Source organism: Engystomops pustulosus, chromosome 6 (assembly GCF_040894005.1).
Source record: "Engystomops pustulosus chromosome 6, aEngPut4.maternal, whole genome shotgun sequence".
In the NCBI taxonomy this organism is placed as follows: Eukaryota; Metazoa; Chordata; class Amphibia; order Anura; family Leptodactylidae; genus Engystomops; species Engystomops pustulosus.
In genome coordinates this window covers 90,454,396-90,476,000 of record NC_092416.1, presented here as the reverse complement: position 1 = coordinate 90,476,000, position 21,605 = coordinate 90,454,396, and the positions used below count along the sequence as shown (strand labels likewise).

The window sequence follows — 21,605 nt, the reverse complement described above, 5'->3', positions numbered from 1 at the left end:
TGGTCGACTTTCTGAAATGTTCACAGATGCGGTGCACCTTCGTGAGCAAATGAGACAGATTGGGGTATGTCTTGAGGAACCGCTGAACTATGAGATTTAACACATGGGCCAGGCATGGCACATGTGTCAGTCTGCCGAGTTGCAGAGCCGCCACCAGGTTACGGCCGTTGTCACACACAACCATGCCTGGCTTCAGGTTCAGCGGTGCCAGCCACATATCAGTCTGCGCCGGGATGCCCTGTAATAGCTCTTGGGTGGTGTGCCTTTTATCGCCTAGGCTCAGCAGTTTGAGCACCGCCTGCCGTTGCTTAGCGACGGCACTGCTGCTGTGCCTAGAGCTACCGACTGATGGTGCCTGCCCACGGATGGTAATTCGGAGCAGGAGGTGGAGGAGGGGTGGAAGGAGGAGGAGGCATAGTAGGCCTGAGAGACCGTGACCGAGGTAGGCCCCGCAATCCTCGGCGTCGGCAGTATATAACCAGCCCCAGGGTCAGACTCGGTCCCAGCCTCCACCAAGTTAACCCAATGTGCCGTCAGCGATATATAGTGGCCCTGCCCGGCAGCACTCGTCCATGTGTCCGTGGTCAGGTGGACCTTGTCAGAAACGGCGTTGGTCAGGGCACGGATGATGTTGTCTGACACGTGCTGGTGCAGGGCTCGGACGGCACATCGGGAAAAGTAGTGGCGGCTGGGGACCGAATACCGAGGGGCGGCCGCCGCCATGAGATTGCAAAAGGCCTCGGTCTCTACCAGGCTATAGGGCAGCATCTCCAGGCTAAGCAGTTTTGAGATGTAGACGTTGAGGGCTTGGGCGTGTGGGTGGGTTGCACTGTACTTCCTCTTGCGCTCCAGCGTCTGGGGTATGGAGAGCTGAACGCTCTGCATGGAGACATTGGTGGATGCTGTGGAGGATCGTGGAGGCGAAGGTGTGGTTTTCGCACAGGAGGTGTTTGTGACGGGGTCCTGGGCAGGGGCTGACTAGCAGAGGTAGCAGGTGACACAGGGAAGGAGCAGTGGTGTGCCCGGCCGGAGGTGAACGGCCTTGGTTCCATTGAGTGGGGTGTTTAGCATTCATATGCCTGCGCATACTGGTGGTGGTTAAGCTGGTAGTGGTGGAACCCCTGCTGATCCTGGTATGGCACAGGTTGCACACCACAGTCCGTTGGTCATCCGATGTTTCTTTAAAGAACCTCCAGACTTCCAAAAATCTAGGCCTTGCCACGGGAGCTTCACTACGTGAAACATTTGGCGCTGATGCACCAGCTCTGGCCCTGCCTCTCCATCTGGCCTCACCACTGCCTCTTCCAACCAGTTCTCGTTGAGGACTCCCCTCCGTCTCAGAAGCACTGTGTTCACCTGGCCTATCAACCCAGCTTGGGTCTGTCCCCTAATCATCCTCCGATCCCTCAGTCTGCTCCCCCCTCGGACTTCCTGCCCTGACAACAACTTCACCACTGTCTGACACCTCTTTACACACTTCTTCCACTAGGTCAACAATGTCATCATCACCCACAGATTGCGACCCGTGGAAAACCTGGGCATCGGAAAAGAGCTCAGCAGCAACTGGACAAGTGGTTTCTGACTCTGGGAAGGGTCCAGAAAACAGTTCCTCAGAGTATGCCGGTTCAAATGCAAATTTTCCTGGGAGGGGGCAGACTGGGGGGAAGGAGGCTGAGGTGGAGGAGCTGGAGGAGTGCTGATTTCGGTGACACGGGTGGACTGTGTGGAAGACTGACTGGTGGACAAATGGCTAGAAGCATTGTCCACAATCCACAACATCACCTGTTCACACTGTTCTGGCCTCAGGACCACGGCCTCTGACCCCTGCAGTAGTTGGACGCCCACGCCCTCGTCCTCTACCCCTAGCCCTCGGGTTCAACATTTTCAAAATTAAAGTGTAAACTAAATTTTTTTTGTGTTTTTTTTTTTTTTTTAACAAAACGATGCTATCCTATTGCTATGGCTAATTTCTAGCCTACACTGACAGCACACAACTGGATTTTGTGCTGTGCCTGATGACTTTGAGTTATAAAAAAAATAAAAGTATAAAAAATAAAGGAAAAACAAACTGTGCCTAATTCAATCAAACCCCTAATAAATTGTCCCACTTAGGTGCTTGAGATGGATATGTGTGTCACTAAGAGCTAAATATAACGTTCGCAAGTCTCCCTGCAAATTCGTCACAATATGGTACTAGCTGCACTACTAGTGCCAGCAAGGCCAGCCACAAGCAAACAAAAAAAAATTATATATATAACACTATTGTAGCCCTAAGAAGGCCTGTTGGATTCTTGTATGGCTAGTTTCTAACCTACACTGACAGCACACAACTGGATTTTAAGTCACTTTAAGTTTAAAAAAAAACAAAAACAAATCGTCAGACTGTGCCTAATTCAATCAAACCCCTAATAAATTGTCCCACTTAGGTGTTTGAGATGGATATGTGTGTCACTAAGAGCTAAATATAACGTTTGCAAGTCTCCCTGCAAATTTGTCACAATATGGTACTAGCTTCACTACTAGTGCCAGCAAGGCCAGCCACAAGCAAACAAAAAAATAATATAACTCTATTCTAGCCCTAACAAGGGCTGTTGGGTTCTTGTAGACTCACTCCTGCCTAACAGTAAGCTAATATAACAGCCTAACGCTATCCCTGCGGCAGCAGCAGCTCTCTCCCTAATGGCATCCAGACAGAGAATGATGCGAGCAGCGCGGGCAGGAGCTAGTCTATTCCAGGGTCACCTGATCAGGCCAGCCAATCACTGCTATCAACGTGTAAGGGTACCACGTCATGCTGGGTGGAGTGCAGAGTCTCCTGGCTTGTGATTGGCTCTGTTTCTGGCCGCCATTTTCTCGAGCTGGCGAAGTATTCGTCCGAGCAACGAGCAGTTACGAGTACGCTAATGCTCGAACGAGCATCAAGCTCGGACGAGTGTGTTCGCTCATCTCTAGTAAGGACTCTTTGCAATAGGAATATGTAGACACAAAGGAGATAAAAAGATTGGTGAGTCATTGACCTATCACCACAGTGTACCCCACTATTCCATCCTTCAGGGAAGGACACCATCAAGCGAACAATTGATTAAGTCTTTGATTGGAACATTTGCTGCTCGCCACCTTCCTTTTTCAATTGTATTGTGTCTCTCCTTTTCTCTTTTTTTGTTTTTTTTTTGCTATTCCTCTCTCCCCTTCTCCTTTTTCTTTTCCCTCTCTCCACTGATCTAGGTGGGATGGTTGGACCACAACTTAAATTTTTTTTTTCTATTGCGACAATAAGAGACTTAAGAGATTGTGTTTGCACATAAAGTGTTTTGGATTTCTAGGTTGTTTCAAGAACTACTTGCAAAACACGTGAAGGGTTGAAGAACGGTACTTAGCAATGCCAGATACACTAAGATAAATAAAATGACTAGCAGGGCAAAAAAACATAAAGATGAGGGAAAAAACGCTCAGAAATCGCAGGAGAGGAAGTCGGGAGGAGGTCAGATATCCATGTTTTATGGGACCCAGGGGAAGGGAGGTACTCCAGGAAAAAAGGAGGACCATGACATAAATAGGAAAAAAAGGGAAGGGAACATTGAAAGAGATGGCAAAGGGGTAATGGTGGAGGAGGATTAATTCTTAGAATCTCAGAATGAAAGTGATGTGACTCAAGGGGATGGCAATAAACAACAAAAGGAAACAACATTAGACGACATTATGAAGGTGGTAAACAAAAACAACGAGGCTCTGGCTAGCCTACTGAAAACAGTGGGTACCCTAACGGAGGAGGTTAGCTTACTTAGAGCAGATTTGGGTAAGGTCCGAGTAAGAGTAGGAGAGGCAGAGGAGAGAGTTGGAAAATTGGAAGACCAAACAACTCTTAATACTGAAGCAATAAGGAACATAGAAAAAAATGAATATAACCATTACAGAAAAGCTGATATAAATGGAGGATAGATTGTGTCGGCATAACCTTCGATTTATAGGGTTTCCCGAAAAATGTGAAGGACAGAGCTTTTTGGAAGAATGGATACTAAAGGCCCTTGATAAAAACGACTTTACTGAGCATGGTTGAAAGGGCCCATTGAAATGCCTCCACCAGGTGGTCGACCCAGAACCATATTGGCAAAATTCCTAAGTTCAAGAAATGGTTCTGCGGAAAGCCAGAGAAGCAACCAACCTTTCCTCTGATAACAATCAGATAAGCATGTACCCTGATTTTTCCAAAGAAAAAGACAAGAATTCTATGACATAAAAAAAAGATTAAGACAAGCACAGATTCAGTACGGTGTGATATACCCAGCTAAGCTTCGAGTAGTTTACCAAGAGAAAGTACATGTGTTCATCACAGTGAAAGAAGCAGTAGAATGGATGGATAGTAAGGGTCTATAATTTGGAGATAGGGAGTCATTAAATCGATTCATTTTCACGTGGCTGCGGGGGGGGGGGGGAGGCGATGGCAATCAATGCTAGGAGAAGAGTTAGGTACTGGGACTTAGGACCTATTGTTGGGGGGGATGGGGTGGTGGGGGGGATTGGGAGGTAGGGGAGGGGGGGGGGAGACCAAGGGGTGGGTTTGGGTGGGCAGTATTCTCATTGTATATCTTTTTATTTATTTATTTTTTTTCCTTCTTCTCCCCTCTATATGTACCCATAAATATAAGAATAACATAAAATGACGATGGTTAATTTTGTATCATAGAATGTCAGAGGTCTTGGTTCGAGACTAAAAAAGAGTGGCTGTATTTGATTCATTGCCAGCAATAATATGTCTTCAGGAAACGCATCTTAGGACAGAGACAATAAATGTGATAACAAAAAGATGGATAGGGCTAGCAATACACTCTGTGTACTCGGAATATACAAACATTAGGATAAAGATCCATGAACAATGGATAGATGAATTTGGCAGATTTGTGTTTTTATACGGTACCCTATATGGAGCCAAAATAATAATTGCAGGTGTATATATTCCTCTGCCAGCCACACTTGAAGTACTGATCAAGTTAAATAACTTTTGTATGATGATTCTACTAGGCGATTTGAATATCATAGTATCATAGTATATAAGGATGGAAAAAGACGCAAGTCCATCAAGTCCAACCTTTAAGAATTAAATAAATGTCTTATCCTGATAGCGCGTGATATTTTTGCTCTCCAGAAAGGCATCCAGGCCTCTCTTGAACATGTACATAGAGTCTGCCATAACAACCTCCTGCGGCAGAGAGTTCCACAGTCTCACTGCTCTTACAGTAAAGAACCTTTGTCTATGTTGATGGTAAAATCGCCTTTCCTCTAGGCGTAGAGGATGCCCCCTTGTCTTGGTCACAGGCCTAGGTATAAAAAGATCTTTGGAGAGATCCTTGTACTGTCCGTTCAGGTATTTGTACATTGTAATGAGGTCTCCCCTCAGTCGTCTTTTTTCTAAATTGAATAATCCGAAATTTTGTAATCTGTCATTGTATTCTAATCCCCCCATCCCCCTAATATTCCTGGTTGCTCTCCTCTGCACCCGTTCCAGCTCTACTATATCCTTTTTATACACTGGTGCCCAAAACTGTACACAATATTCCATGTGTGGTCTGACCAGCGATTTGTATAAGGGCAAAACTATGTCTTTATCATGAGAATCTATTCCTCTCTTGATACATCCCATAATTTTATTTGCTTTGGCAGCAGCTGCCTGGCTCTGGTCACTAAAATTAATATGGTTATGTGCGAAAAATTAGACAGATTTAAGATAGGTATTTTTGGGGAAAAGGGGCGGGACACACTATTATATAAATTCACTAAGGAGGTGGGGTGGATAGATATATGGTGGGATGGACACCCACAAGATAAAGTTTTTTTGTGCCACTCTAAGTCACACCAAACATTTTCACGAATAGATTATGTTTTAGGTAATGATCTTACACTACCGTATGTGAATTTTTTTTTACATGGGGCAAGGGGGCTGTCGGACCACCTACCAATATATGTACAGATGGAGGTGGATAGACCCTTTATCCCCCTTATTGTTCTCAATGGCGATTGAGCCTTTGGCTTCAATAATAAAACATAACGAGCGTATGAAGGGTATTCAAGTAGGGGACTACGAAGAAAAAATTGTGCTCTTCGCCGATGACGTACTACTCATGTTATCCAAGACCCCAGAATCCCTGTCTGAAGTTATGAAAATACTAAACTTCAGTTCGACAAATTCTCAGGCTTAAACATTAATTGGTCTAAATCAACCATACTGCCGCTAGACGTTTTAAGTGAGATATCAAAAACAGATTTAAAGCTCTTGGGATTAGAGGATAATTTTAAATACTTGGGAATTAAACTCGGCCGAAATATAAACAAATACGTGCAACTTAATGTGATGCCGGCAATTCAAACAATTAGAGCAAAATTAAAAATGTGGAAGAAATTGCCGATCCAGCTTACGGCAAGAATCGCATTGGTTAATATGGTGATCTTACCAAAATTCATGTACTTGTTTATTAACTGTCCAGTATGGATTAAAGGGGGTATATTTAACACACTAGATCAAATTATAGGAGAATTTTTATGGGGCGCAATTACAACAATTAGTAAAATGGCAAGGACAAAAGATCTCTGCAATTGTTTCATCCCTATACCCAGTTATGGAAAATAAACACATATTCCAACTGCTGGAGGCCGGCCTTCTTGAATGGGATAGAAACATGGCTCCATTAACCCCTTCTCGACGCACGCCGTACTAGTCCCGATGCATGGAGAGGGCTCGCGGGCCCTCTTCATAGCCGGTAAGCCTTTGCTGCATATTGCGTTTGTTTTGTACCCTTAGCCAGAGAGGGAAAAGCTATTGTATTACCTAGCGCCTAGACGGGTAGGTCTTTTTGTTTTGTATTTTATTTCTGTCAGTTATGTGTCTGTACAAGTTGGACTTGTGTTCACAACTGACAATAAAGACTGGAAGTCAAACCGGTGTTTGGAACTAAAAGTTGGACTCAGCGTCTCTGTGAACTGTCTTGGCTCTCACCAGTGAGCTGAACCCCTACAGGGTATATAGAGGACCCAGAAGAATTGGGCATATATAAATACCAAATCTTATTGCTGTTATTAATTGCCAGAAAAATAATTGCATCTATGTGGATGTCTTATAATACGCCAAATCTAATCCTATGGGACAGGTACACTCTAAAAATCTTGAAACAAGAACAAAGACATTCCATTAAAAAAGGAAAGAGAAATGTTTTTTTATAAAATATGGGGAATATGAATTGAAAAATTAGACGAGCATGTCAGAAATTTATTTATGTAAAAACACTTGTATGTGTTACAGTATATCTAGATATATTTGCTAATAGAGGGAGGATGAAAAAAAAGAGAGAAAAATTTTTAAAAAATAACAAAATTCTGATAAGACTAAAGAATGATGGAAGGGATATTAAATTACATTAAACTCTAAAGACTGAGTATAACCACAGTAGAAAATATAATCACCTTCTTGGAAAACTGGGGTGGCTGCTGCTGCACCCTCATCTAAATGTTCTGTAACATTGAAAGTTTGTTCAACTAATAATGATGGATTTGGATCAATAGCTTCCACTATGTCTTGCAGATTTTCATAAGGATAGTCCAACTCTGAAGAAAATATAAAGAAAGGACTTGGTAATTTACATAAAATTTCCAATGATTCTAGTAATATTACACAGCTTTTTCTTTCAAATGAAGACATGAGAACATCACTAGGAATTGGAACACAGCCATGAACCACAGTCAGTAGCCGTGTCAGGATTGCAGCACAGTACAAGGAGGGGGCAGTCTTCTTTGTTAATGCTTTCAAGACCTGGCCACTGCTTCCAAAAACAACTACTTGGAAAAGCCAATAAATATATGTAATAAAACTACTACCTACTCAAACTGTAGGTTTCTCAGCAGTAGCTTTGTTAATCTGCCACCAATTTTTGTATATCTTATTAGACAAGTTCAAGATTAGACATTAAAATAAAAATATGTTACATAAAAAAAAAAAACAGTAGAATCCTCTTAACCACTCCGCGACCGCCCGCCGTGTATTCACGGCGGTGGCCGGGTCGCGCTGCATGGAGAGGGCTCACGGACTGAGCCCTCTCCATAGCCGGTAAGTCTTTGCTGCATATTGCAGCAAAGGCTTACCGGTAACACCCGATCGCGGGTGTTTTCACAGCGATGGCTGCCGGCAGCCTCAAAAAGATAGCGGCGCATGGGCGCCGCCATCTTACCTGGGATCGCCGCTCCCCGTGACGTCATCAGGGGCCGGCGATCCATCTCCATGGTAGCCTCGGGTCTTCCGAAGACCCGAGGCTATTTCGTTTTAACCCCTTCATTACAATGTGCTAATAGCACATTGTAATGAATGAGGACGAAAATCCCCATATACTGCCATACTGTAGTATGGCAGTATATGGTAGGATCGATCAGACAACCTAGGGTTAAAGTACCCTAGGGAGTCTGACAAATAGTAAAAATAAAAATAAAAAAAAGTTTAAAAAAAAACTTATAATAAAAAAACCTAAAATTTCAAATCACCCCCCTTTCCCTAGAACTGACATAAATATAAATAAACAGTAAAAATCATAAACACATTAGGTATCGACACATCCGAAAATGCCCGATCTATCAAAATATGATAACGGTTTTTCAATGCGTTTAACCCCGTAAAGTCGAAAATGGCACTTTTTTGCCATTTTGAAAAATATAAAAAAATCTATAAAAAGTGATCAAAAGGTTGTACAGTCCTAAAAATGATATCATTGAAAATATTATCAAATTTCGCAAAAAATGACACCACCCACAGCTCCATATACCAAAGTATAAAAAAGTTATTAGCCCCAGAAGTTGGCAAAATCAAAAAAATAATTTTTGTACAGGAGGTTTTAATTTTTGTAAATGTATGAAAACATTATAAAACCTATACAAATTTGGTATCCCCTTAATCGTACCGACCCAAAGAATAAAGTAGACCTGTCATTTGGGGCGCTCAGTGAAAGACGTAATATCCAAGCCCACAAGAAAATGGCGCAAATGCGTTTTTTCACCATTTTCACTGCATTTGGAATTTTTTTCCCACTTCCGAGTACATGGCATGGAATATTTAATACCATCACTATGAAGTGAAATTTGTTACGCAGAAAACAAGCCATCACACAGCTCTTTACGTGTTAAAAAAAAAGTTATAGATTTTTGAATGTGGGGAGTGAAAATGGACATGAAAAAACAGGAAAGGGCCCGGTCCTTAACCGGTTAAATCATATTCCCTATCATACAACAAAATTGAAAATAAATCAAAGCTACCTTCTCCCTCTTGAAGATTTAGAAATTCCAGCTCTTCAAAAAGCTCTTTCTGCAGAGGAGAAACAGTTAATGTTTCATGTATACACATTTCATATGTATGGGTATGCTTTAACACTGTTTTAGTCAAAGTGACTCTACTGCTCTCTGCCTCCTGTCCCTCCCCCCTGTTCCTGCAGTATAGCAGATGCAAGTTCATGTGAGAGGAATATGACCAGACAGGAAAACCTGCCCAACCATAGTGAGGACTGAGTTTATGGTCGTATCCAAGGACAACCAAAATACACAACATCAGGACTGATATAGACATGTTAGTTAATAACATTTGTGAAGGAAAACCGTGACATTTTGGACCACTGAAGGGTAGACAAGGTCACTTAGTTACCCTTTTGAGACAGTCTCAAAACGCAAAGGTTTTGAGAGGCACAGGAAGTGATTTAAAGTTGTCCGCACAACAATAAATCCCAACCCTGAATGACTATAAGACCCCTTTTGCTAGCCTCTGTGAAATCGAATCTTATCTATCCAATAAGCTGCCATCAGTACTCCTTTAATAAAATCCCGGTCTGTATAGGGTGAGGAACCAACCCTGTATATATAAAACCGAAACATGGACGTGGGGATTCCTGGATAGAGATAAAAGAGCAACGCCGGTTAAATTTTATATTTAATTGCCTTAAGGGCACACTAGACAGTACACACAATAGATATATATACAGTTAACAGAGTACAAATACACAGGTAGAACTACAAGTATCATCAATTCGTATGTTACTTATGTTGTGTGTGGGCCTAATGGAAACTGATAGGCCACACTTTCCTGCACTTCATGGTAAATGGTTTTCCCGAAGAAAGACCAGGGGCATCAGGGTTAATCTGATTATATTAGGTTCAGACACACCCCTACACATCCCAAGGAGGGCTCATAGGACCCTCCTACCTGGTATTAAGTTCAGAACCTTGAAGAAATCATAGCTTCTCAAGGGGAAGTCATAGGGGCACATTTACTAAGGGTCCGCACACCGCATTTCCGGATTTCCCGACTATTTCCGATTTGCGCCGCATTTAACAGGGGTTTTTGGCACACGCGATCGGATTTTGGCGCAACAACCCGACTCATTCGGACTAAGCACGGGATTTAAAATTCAAATTGTGTCGCAAGGCATGCACTCCAATACACCAGGAAGAAGAAGGTGATCTCCGGCAGACATCAGCAGGGAAACGACACATGCAGGATATCGAGCGCAAGATCTTAGTGAATTGCGCCGGACTTCATCCTCGTTGTACAACGCACCTCAGGGATTGCGACAGGACCGGGTAAGTAAATGTACCCCATAGGGTCAGGGTTCTGGTATCATTGGATCCAAGTGAATTCCTGGATCGCATTGATACCAAACCTGACCCATTTGCTATGGTCCCATCCTAAGATATTTATATCTTGGTGTCCAAGCATGCTAGAACCTAGGGTATTTGTTATGACTCATTGGGGCAGATTTACTTAACCGTTCCATTCGCGATCCAGCGGTGCGTTCTCTGCGGTGGATTCGGGTCTTCCGGCGATTCACTAATGCAGTTCCTCCGACATCCACCAGGTGTCGCTGCTGCGCTGAAGTCCGCCAAGGTCCGCCGGAGTTCACAATCCATTGCTGGGTGCAGGAAAGCGCATGTCCAGCGACGCCGCCCGATATCTGTCGCGTGCATGCCGGCGCCGATGCGGCACAATCCGATCACGTGCGCCAAAAACCTGGGCCAATTCAGGGAAAATCGGCGCAAAACAGAAAAATTCGGGTAACCCGCCGTAAAAATGCGATTCAGGCCCTTAGTAAATGACCCCCATTGTTTCTTGTTTAAAAATGGGGAGAAAATCTGCTCAAGCCTTTCGGAGTCACTGTGGATGCAACAGGTGTTAGTTAATAGCTACCCCCTACAGAGCCAGAGTAACTCTGCAGCCTTTGTAGAAGAGAGTTTCCAAGAACTCATTAATTCTACAAGATAAGGATAGGGGGAAGGGGATATTGATGGGGGATTCACACATGGTTTGATGAACAGGACAATATATGGCATGTGAATCTTCCTTGTTAATTAAGAAGTATATCCAGTTAGATTTCTACAAGTAACTCCTCCAAACAGTACATAGCCTGGCAGCATTCATCACTTGAAGTAGAATGCAGCATGTAATAAGTAGTAGAAACCAGCAGATACAGTTACATGATACAGAAAATACAGTTACATGAAGTCTATTGTCTGTGCTGTGTGAGTACGAACAGTTAATAGTTTATCTGAAATTAGAAAGTGCTGAGAGACACTACATACAAACAAAACTTCACTGTGTTTAGTGTTGCCTGTTTTTTTGACCCTCTTCACTAAGGAAGAGCTGTTATCACTAACTATTTACCTAATGGCAATCTAAAGTAGTCTGAATCCATTATCTGTTTCGTCAGATGCCCAAGCTGCTGCTCAGCACACTGCACTTTACACATCAGTTCTTCATGTTAAGGTCACCTGCTAGTTGGCACAAGCTAAGCAGGAAGTTAAAGTACATGGTTAATTTTTAAAGTTTGCATTATCTAAACCCCAGTGGAAAAAGTAAAAATAAGGACTTAGGTTTAATAAGCAGGGATCATGCTAAAAAAAAAACAAGCTAGATATACTAAAAAAACAACTTACAGTTCTATCAATGTCTTGGTTGTTAAAAGAGGTTGAAGTTGGGTGTGTAGTAGCGCTGTTGGACTGTCCTACGAGAACAGCTTCATGCGCTGGAACTGTAAGAGAAAATAGATTTGGTATGTCTTAGAAATATGTCTTAAATATCCCTTTTAAAATTGCTATATACAAGATTAGACCACTAATAGAAGTGGCATACCCATTATGTTGGAGGGGGGTCTGGCACTGTTAATCATTATGAATTCACTTCATACATGTAGTTCAGTTACAGCTATATTAACTCCTTAACACTGAGCTCCCCCTCCTGTTGGCAGCAGACAGTAAGTAATATCATTCAGGGCTTTATGGAGAGATTTATCAGTGCATGTAAGGCACATGTTCATTGTAAATTGATAATAAAAAATAGATTCCAGATTAATTATTTATCTACCAAAAAAGAAATAAAAACAAAGTAGGCAAGTTATTTGTAACCCCCCGTCCTTAATCAGTAGTTTTACCATCTTGACCAGCAATAACTTTTTCTTTATGACTTAATCAGTCTCATGGAGTGCTGAATGAATTTCAGTCATATTCTTCTTTCCAATATTACTTAAAGGGCTTGTTCACTTTAAGAACTTTCATGCAAATAATTGATATTGTTTGCATAATAAAAAGTGTTAAAATATTCCAATATACTTTCTGTATCTATTCTTCAGGGTTTTCAAGATCTCTGCTTGCTGTGTTCTTGTTGTCATGCAACAAGAAGCTTCATCATTTACTCCCTGTAGTCGATGCACGGCTCGTTATAAAACAAGTTGTACACCTGTGTGACCATGGATCCATGTATTTCTACAGGAAGTAAACAGCACAACTTCCTGTTACATGACAGCAAGCAGAGATCTAGAAAATTGTGAAGAAGTGATACAGAAAGTACATAAGAAAATGTAATAACTTTTCATCACACAAACAATATTAATTATTTGCTGTAATGTGCTTAAAGTGGACAACCCCTTTAAGTCCATTGAGGTTTGTGAGAATTCATTTAGACACAGCTCTCTTAAAGTGTAACTAAACTTTTAAAGCAATTTTTTTAAATGAATACAGCAGGTAAAAATAGATGTTATGATATATTTTACTGAATAAAGCAGCTACTCTCTGATGTTTTCTTCTGCTTCTTCTTTCTCCTGTAGTGAGCAGTTTGTCGGAAGTTCCCTAAATAGCATTGAGATAAGAAAAGGAGGCTAATTATCGACTCGTTTCATACCTAGATAATATTTCTATTGATGACCCAGCTCTGTGAGGTGATTATACTGTCCAGGAACTGCTCTGAAAAGAGCTAACTCATTAGGATCATTGTGGGAGATGCCAGTTTTCTGATGTAGAAGCACTGAAATAAGCGCAATTTCTTGCGCAATCATTTTTGCTCTTACACCACCTCCACGCCAAGTGGCCATGGAGGGGTGCAGATTCAGACATATTGACCCGTGCCTGAGTACTTTCTATAAGCCTGCATTTGTTCGAATGTTTTTATGCAAAACAATGCCAGTTCGACCTTACGTCATTTTGTCCAGCGGTACGGCTGCCCAACGATTACATTGGCCTCTTGATGTATCTGTTGCAACTTTATTTTTATCTCTCAGCTGTCACAGAAGGACACAGAAACATATTTCTTTAATAAAGTATATTGCAGAATTTAATATTATTATCTGCAGATTTGATTTATGTAATTTTGTTAGTTATGCTTGAAGGTCCTGTCAAGGTATTGACATTGTAACAACATTCTGTCCAGTTACATGTTATTTCAGTGGGGGTCTAACACCACTGATGCTAAAAAGGGCAAAAGCTAGTTTTAGTGCTATGGCCTAGTCACTGTTTTCCCTGTATAGTGGCATTCTACTTTATAGAGCTGCCACAAACTATGTGCCTATCCAGCGATGGGGACCGAGCTATCCCTTGATTTTAGTGAGTATTATAACGTATGTTCTTGATAAAGACATCTTACTTGAGATTTCATATATTTTGTGGGGATTAACAGCATCTGAACTGTGATTTTCAATCATTTGTATTTCTTCCTTCTGTAACAAAGCAGATCTAAAATTTCTTTTCCATCGAGTTGGATCTGGTGAATCTGTCAAGGGATTATAACAACCACTGGCAATGGCCCAGGCCTAGAGACAAAGAGATTTAGAATATCAATACCATTTTAGATTTTACCTTACCGTATTTTGGTATGCTTTATTAAATAACACATGCAGGAATTAAGTGGCTGGCTTGGTTGTGGCCTAGCTGCGGATGTCACGGTAGCAACATTCTTAAAACTGACTCAGATTTGCTTGCAGCACGGGGTCAGATCATATCTGCATGAGGAAGGGGGGAGGAGGGATCAGGAGGAACAAGGAGGGATGACACAGGGACCAGCAGCCTTGCAAAGGCACTCCATGACTCTATCCTCTTTGTTGGCAGGGATCCAGGTAAACTGTTATATACTTTTAAAACTGAATGGATCTAAGAATGTTTATTATAAAAGAAGATAATTAGTATTAAACAGCATATAGGGATCTGTTATAAGGTAAAAATGTGAATTCCAGATGATAGGTTCCCATTAAATTATTGATTACAGTAATTATGTTTTATTAAATAAATATGAGGGATGCTGTGTGGAGAGCTGTGTGGGGGGTTGTTTATTATAAAATAAATTAAAAAAGGGTATATGTATATAGTAAAATACATTGGAGGTCTGTATCGAAGGACTGCAAACAAATAAATAGGAAAGGGAATGTTAATGGGGCCTGTTATTAAATTGGGAACATGGAGGCTGCTTAGAAAAAGAGTAAAGTGCTATAGCATTAGTTCAAAACACAGTGCACTAGTTTATTCACATTTCCGCTCCTGTGGGTTTGAAGCATTTCTTAAGCTCCCCAAAAAAAGTACTGGAGTCACTGCCTAACCTGTTATCAATTGTTAATAATATCAGCAATTTTTTGTTAACATTTTTTTTCAACCAGATCACAGGGAAAAGGGGCCATCTTATTATGACATAGGAATCAATGGCTTAAATGATACACAATAATAATGGTTGAAATTGATGTTTGCAGCAATATTACCGTAAGCTGATTGAAAGCTATATATATAGCTTTATAAATAGTAAAAAAACTCACAAAGATAAAGAGTATCTGGTCATCTTTGCAAATTTTATATTTCAGAACATAGGTTTTCAGCTGAACTGTACAAGAAAACTGCATGAGGATGTATCAAGCAATCCAGATCTTAAAGGAAAATATAGAGCAAAATATATGGCTAATATCTCATGGCCTGTAAGGATTTGGATGTCAGAATGTTTTGATTGGGCTGTGATAGTTTCTGTAAGATTTTCCTGGTAACTTTAATGGCCTGATATAGTGAAGCGGAACGGTGGCAGAGTGCGTAGCACTTCTGCCTTGCAGCGCTGGGGTCCGGGGTTTGAATCCCACCCAGGTCAACATCTGCAAAGAGTTTGTATGTTCTCTCTGTGTTTGCGTGGGTTTCCTCCCACACTCCAAAACATACTGGACAGCCCACAGTTGTATATATATATTGCTAATTTTCATTGTATGTGCTTTCCTCTTTACAAATGGCTTAACCACTATAGGATTCCAGCCTTTTTAACTCCCCTCATTCCAAAAATCATATGTTTTTTATTCTTCCGTATGTGAAGGTTTGTTGTCTGTGAGACAAATTGTAGTTTTTAGTGGCAACATTTAGAAGGGTTTACAGCAAATAATAGTGAAAAATTATTGTGAAAAGTTATTAAATTTTCCAATATAGTTTCTGTATCAATTCCTCACATTTAACCAGATCTCTGCTTGCTGTCTTTCTATAGGAGGCGTCTATAATGGGCCTTGCATCTGTGTGAGATCCAGAAGTAAACAATGAAGCTTCCTGTTGCATGACAGCAAACTTTAACCCCTTAATGACCGCCCTATCGGGATTCTACGTCGGTCATTAAGGGTACTTCTTCTGACGCGACGCCTTTCTACGGCGCCGCGTCAGAAGAAGATTTCGGGACATCGGGTCAGTATAGTGCCGGTGTCGGGCTGTGATATCACAGCCCAGACCCGGCACTAACACCCAGGATCGGAAAAACTCCCGGGTGTTTAACCTCTTACACGCCGCGGTCAAGCATGACCGCGGCGTGCAAGTGTGTCCCCCGTGGATCGGACCCCCCCGGTGTGCTTACCGGGGGATCCGATCCCTCCTGCCGCTGCCCCGGGTCCCGACGAGTGACCCGAGGCTGTCGGCTCCTCTTCTCGCCAGGAAGGCAGGACCCGGCTGTAAGTAACTGAGCATGCGCGGCATGGTCAGCTACTTACTCTATACACTGCAATACAAGTGTATTGCAGTGTAGAGGCTTGAATAAGTGATCGGATGAATGCTTGTTCAAGCCAAAAGGTGGAAAATATGTGAAAGTAAAAAAAAAAGATTAAATCATTTTATAATAATAATTAAATAAATAAATAAAATAAAGTCCCATAATCTCCCCAGTTACACATATAATGCAAATACAGTATATAAAACACAAAAACACACAAAAAAATGTACATATTTGGTATCTCTGCGTCCGTATTAATCTGTACAATAAATCTAAATCAATATTGAACCCGCTCGGTGAACGATGAAAAAAAAAACTACAAAAAACTTCCCGTAATATACAATTTTTCATCAAACACCATCACAAAAAATGTTCTAAAAAGTGATCAAAAAAAGCTACATTCCCTAATATGATACGACTGAAAAGAACAACTCTTTTCGCAAAAAATAAGCCCTCAATCAGGTCTGACAACATAAAAATACAGAAGTTATGGCAATAAAAAGTTGTAGTAAAAACAATGCGATATTCTCCAATATTGGTTTTGATCAGGAAAATTGAGCAAAGATAAGAAAAACTATATAAATGAGGTATCACCGCAATCGTAGTGAACCAGAGAATAAAGATAAAATATTATTTTTACATTACGGTGAGCGGGGGAAAAAACAAATGCTAAAAATCCAAAATAAAAATTGATGATTTTGTTTGTGTCTCCCTTGAAATAGTTAATAAAATCTCATGAATAAGCTATAGACCCCCTAAATGAATTATCTATACATTGTATCTCATTCCGTAAAAAATAAGCCCTCATATGTTTGCATTACCAAAAAAAATAAAAATGTATAGGTTGTACAATGTGACAATACAAATCTGCAGTGAATGGCGCCTCCATTCATTCTATACTTGGCCGTGCGCCTGTACAGAAGTTTACCACCAAGGATGGGGTATCAGTAAACTTGGGAGGAATTGGGCATCAAACGTTGCAGTGCTTGTTATCATTTAATTTATTCTGAAACTGTCAGTTTGGACTAAATGAATGTATTTTCCAAAAAATTTCCATAGTTTCTAAATCGCAGGTCCATATTGTTTTAACCCATATGAAACACTTAAAGAGTTAATGGACTTAATAGAAGTTGTTGAGGGGTGAAGTTTCTATAGTGGGGTAATTTATGGGGTTTTACTATTATTTAGGCCTTACAAAGTCACTTGGAAGCTGAGTTTTCCTTCAAAATGTGAGTTTTGGCAATTTTCATGAAAATGAGAAAAATCGCACCTAAAGTTCTGCACCTCATAACATCCTAGAAAAGTGAGAGGATGCATAAAATATCATCCCAACATAAAGCAGACATTCCGTAAATGTAATTTATCAAGCTTTTTGGGTAGTTTTACTTCCTGTCTGGAAAGCAGAACATTTCAAACTTGGAAAATGAAGAATTTTTGCAAACTTTTGCCAAATTTTCACTTTTTTTCAGAACAAATCGCAAAACGTATCACTTAAATTTTATAACTAACATGAAGTACAATGTATCACGAGAAAACATTCTCAAAATCACCGGGATATGTTAAAGCGTTTCGAAGTTATAACCAATTATCGTGAGACATGTCAGATTTGAAAAATCGAGTCTGGTCATTGACTGAAAACTAGTGTCGGTGATAAGGGGTTAAAAATCCTGTGCAATCTACTAGAAAGTTGGAAAAATATTGCAACAATTTTTATGGGGGCTTTATTTTTGCCACCTTTACTGTACGGTCAAAATAACATACCCCCTTTATTCTTTGGGTCAGTATGATCACAAAGCTACCAGCAGTTTTGTAATGTTTTAATACCTTTTAAAAATTTTGAAAAAAAAACATTTCTGACTTCCATAACTTTTTTAGACTTTGGTATACAGAGCTGTTTACGGTCTCATCATTGTGAGACCTATATGACCTTTTGATCATGTTTTATTCAAATATGTGTGGAAATATGTCAGAAGGAGACATTTGGACCCTATTTTACTTTTACTATATTACGCTATTCATACATATTGAAAATCCTTTTTATAGTTTGATAGATCAGGTATTCTGGGCTGTGGCGAATCCTAACATGTTTATGATTGTTTTTTTTTTTTGGGACGGAAAGATTAGGGTGTTTAGAATTAGAAACATTTTTTTTACAATAATTTCAGGCTCCTCAGATGACATTGACTCCAGGGGGTCTGATCACTCATACAATATACTGATATACTCCAAATCAGTGTTACAAATCAGATTTCATGACAGGCCTAGGAGTCTGTATAAGACTCCAGGCTGTCATAACAACTCAGATTCCATTACATGGGTTGCTGTTTGACAGCATTATGGCAACACCTGCATGCCACTGCTGTTGAAGTGTTGCTGTCGGGTTTGACAGTGGCTTACATGTCAACTGCTACAATCACTACCAGCACTGATCACGGCAGTTAAAAGCAGTTATCAACACATGAGCCCTAACCATAAAGCTGCTGCTGCACCTCAACATACTATACCACAATGTTGTGCTTAACCGTTTAAGGACCTCGCCCCTTTTTTGTTTTTTCATTTTCATTTTTCACTCCCCACAAACAAAAATCTATAACTTTTTTTTTTTTTACACGTAAAGCTCTGTGACGGCTTGTTTTCTGTGTAACAAATTGCACTTCATAGTGATAGTATTGAATATTCCCTGCTGTGTACTGGGAAGTGGGAAAAAATTCCAAAGGCAGTGAAATTGGTGAAAAAACTCATTTACAGCGTTTTCTTGTGGGCTTGGAATTTGCAGCTTTCACTGTGCGCCCCAAATGTCTACTTTATTCTTTGGGTCAGTTCAATCATGGCGGTACCAAATTTGTATAGGTTTTATAATATTTTCATACATTCACAAAAATTAAAAACTTGTGTATAATTTTTTTTATTTTGCCATCTTCTGGCGCTTATAACTTTTTTATACTTTGCTGTACGGAGCTGTGGGTGGTATCTTTTTTTGTGACTTTTGATTAAGTTTTCAATGCTATCATTAGAGACGGGTGAATCGATTCTAATGATTCTAACTTCGGTTAAAATTTCAGGAAAAATTTGATTTGTCACGAAGCCGAAGTTTATTCTGATTAGCGGGAACGAAGTTGGTTTTTTCCCCACATTTTTCCGCTCTCCGCTCCCAGCTCCTCGGTCTACGCTCCCAGGTCTCCGCTCCCAGCTACCTGGTCTCCGCTCCCAGCACCCCGCTCCCCAGTCTCCGCTGTCCGCTCCCCGGTCACCATTCCCAGCTCCCTGGTCTCCGCTCCCAGCTCCTCGGTCTCCGCTCCCTGGTCTCCACTCCCCAGTCTCCGCTGTCCGCTCCCCGGTCTCCGCTCTCCTCTGTCCTCTATCCGCACCGGAATCCCCTCCCCGCGGTGGAGGACAAGGCAGAAACGGCCAGAACAAGAAAAGAAGAAAAAAGTAAGACAACTCCTATGTATAGATGTGTATATATGTGTGTGTGCATAGGTAGGTGTGTGTATGTATGTATAGGTGTGTGTGTATGTATAGATGTGTATACAGGCGGTCCCCTACTTAAGGACACCCGACTTACAGACAACCCATAGTTACAGACAGACCCCCTCTGACCTCTGGTAAAGCTTTCTGAATGCTTTACTATAGTCCCAGATTGCAATAATTAGCTGTAAGGTGTCTGTAATGAAGCTCTATTGATAATCCTTGGGCCCATTACAGAAAAAAATGTTTAAACTCCAATTGTCACTGGGGCCAAATTTTTTTTTTGTCTGGATCTACAATTATAAAGTATACAGTTCCGACTTACATACAAATTCAACTTAAGAACAAACCTCCAGACCCTATCTTGTACGTAACCCGGGGACTGCCTGTATATGTGTGTGTGTATAGGTAGGTGTGTGTGTGTATGTATAGGTGTGTGTGTATGTATAGGTGTGTGTGCGCATGTATAGGTGTGTGTGCACATGTATAGGTGTGTGTGGGTATGTATAGGTGTGTGTGTTGGTATGTATAGGTGTGTGTATAGGGGTGTGTGTATATTTGCTCTATATCAGTGATGGCAAACCTTTTAGAGACAGAGTGCCCGGACTACAAACAAACCCACTAATTTAAATGCAAAGTGCCAACATTGCAATTTAAGCAGTAACATGTTGCTACCTGTTTTGCAACGGTTTTAAATTGTCCCGAGGACACCAATACAGTTAAGAGAAAGAGGAGAAATTCAGTCTCTCATTGTATCATTGTATCATTGCTGTTTTTTAACATGATTCGTTTTGATTCAATTCGGGTCGAATCCAATTTTTTCGAAAAATTCGGCGAATCGGGATGAAACGAATTTTAACAAATTCGCCCATCTCTAGCTATCATATATATTTTTAGGGCAGTATGACCTTTTCATCACTATTTATTGATTTTTTTCATGTGTTTGAGATTTTTACTGTTTATTTATATTTATATTAGTTCTAGGGAAAGGGGGGTGATTTTAATTTTTAGGTTTTTTTTATTACATATTCTTTTTACTTTTTTTATTTTTACTTTTACTATTTTTCAGACTCCCTAGGGTACTTTAACCCTAGGTTGTCTGATTGATCCTATCATTTACTGCCATACCACAGTATGGTAGTATGCGGGGCTTTTCATCCTCATACATTACAATGTGCAATTAGCACATAGTAATGAAGACCCAAGGCTCCCCGATGACATCAAGGGGAGCGACGATCTCCAACAAGGTGGCGGCTCCCACGTACTTTTTGAAGCGGGTTAACACACTAGCACCGATAGCGGGTGTTACTGGTAAGTCTTTGCTGCTATATGCAGCAAAGACTTACCGGCTATGAAGAGGGTTCAGCACGTTCAGCCCGTGAGCCCTCTCCATGCACCTGCAGCCGACCCGTGATGTGCTATTATGTCACGTGTCGGGAAAGGGTTAAAGATGTGAGATCATTAAAAGATTCCCATTAAATGTAATAAAATAACAAATAAACTATACTTACACATTGAATCCAACATATGGAAGCTAAAGACTCTAGCCTCTCTGTCTGATGGAAGGACATTGTGATAATCCTTCTCATTACATAAATCTAAAGGTCCATTCTCATATATGTCCTGATTTAATGCTAAAAACCTGATAGCAATTGAGTCATCACAGCCGCTTGATAGCAGAATGTGTCCCCCTTGTGTAGAGTCAGTGTGGTGCACATTAGCCAATGTAAATAATTAGGAAGCGAGAATGAAAACTTACTAGGTAACTCAGCCAGTCGGAATGAGACTATATGACCTAACTTAAAAGTGAAAAATCACTGTAGCAAACAAAGCTCAGCAAGAAGGATCTATCTGACAGTAATGG

At 40.8% G+C, this 21,605-nt stretch overlaps 1 protein-coding gene across 1 annotated transcript in view; it reads right to left on the bottom strand.

Moving 5' to 3' along the window:
- The window catches only part of LOC140063990 (interferon regulatory factor 3-like), a 76,749-nt gene that overhangs the window by 47,820 nt on the left and 7,324 nt on the right, over window positions 1-21,605 (bottom strand). Inside the window, exons 3-6 of the mRNA XM_072110344.1 lie at window positions 13,928-14,093; window positions 11,950-12,044; window positions 9,286-9,334; window positions 7,453-7,593 (exon numbers count right to left, since the gene is read on the bottom strand). Of these exons, the coding sequence (XP_071966445.1) occupies window positions 7,453-7,593; window positions 9,286-9,334; window positions 11,950-12,044; window positions 13,928-14,093 (451 nt within the window). The remainder of the gene's footprint in view (window positions 1-7,452; window positions 7,594-9,285; window positions 9,335-11,949; window positions 12,045-13,927; window positions 14,094-21,605) is intronic.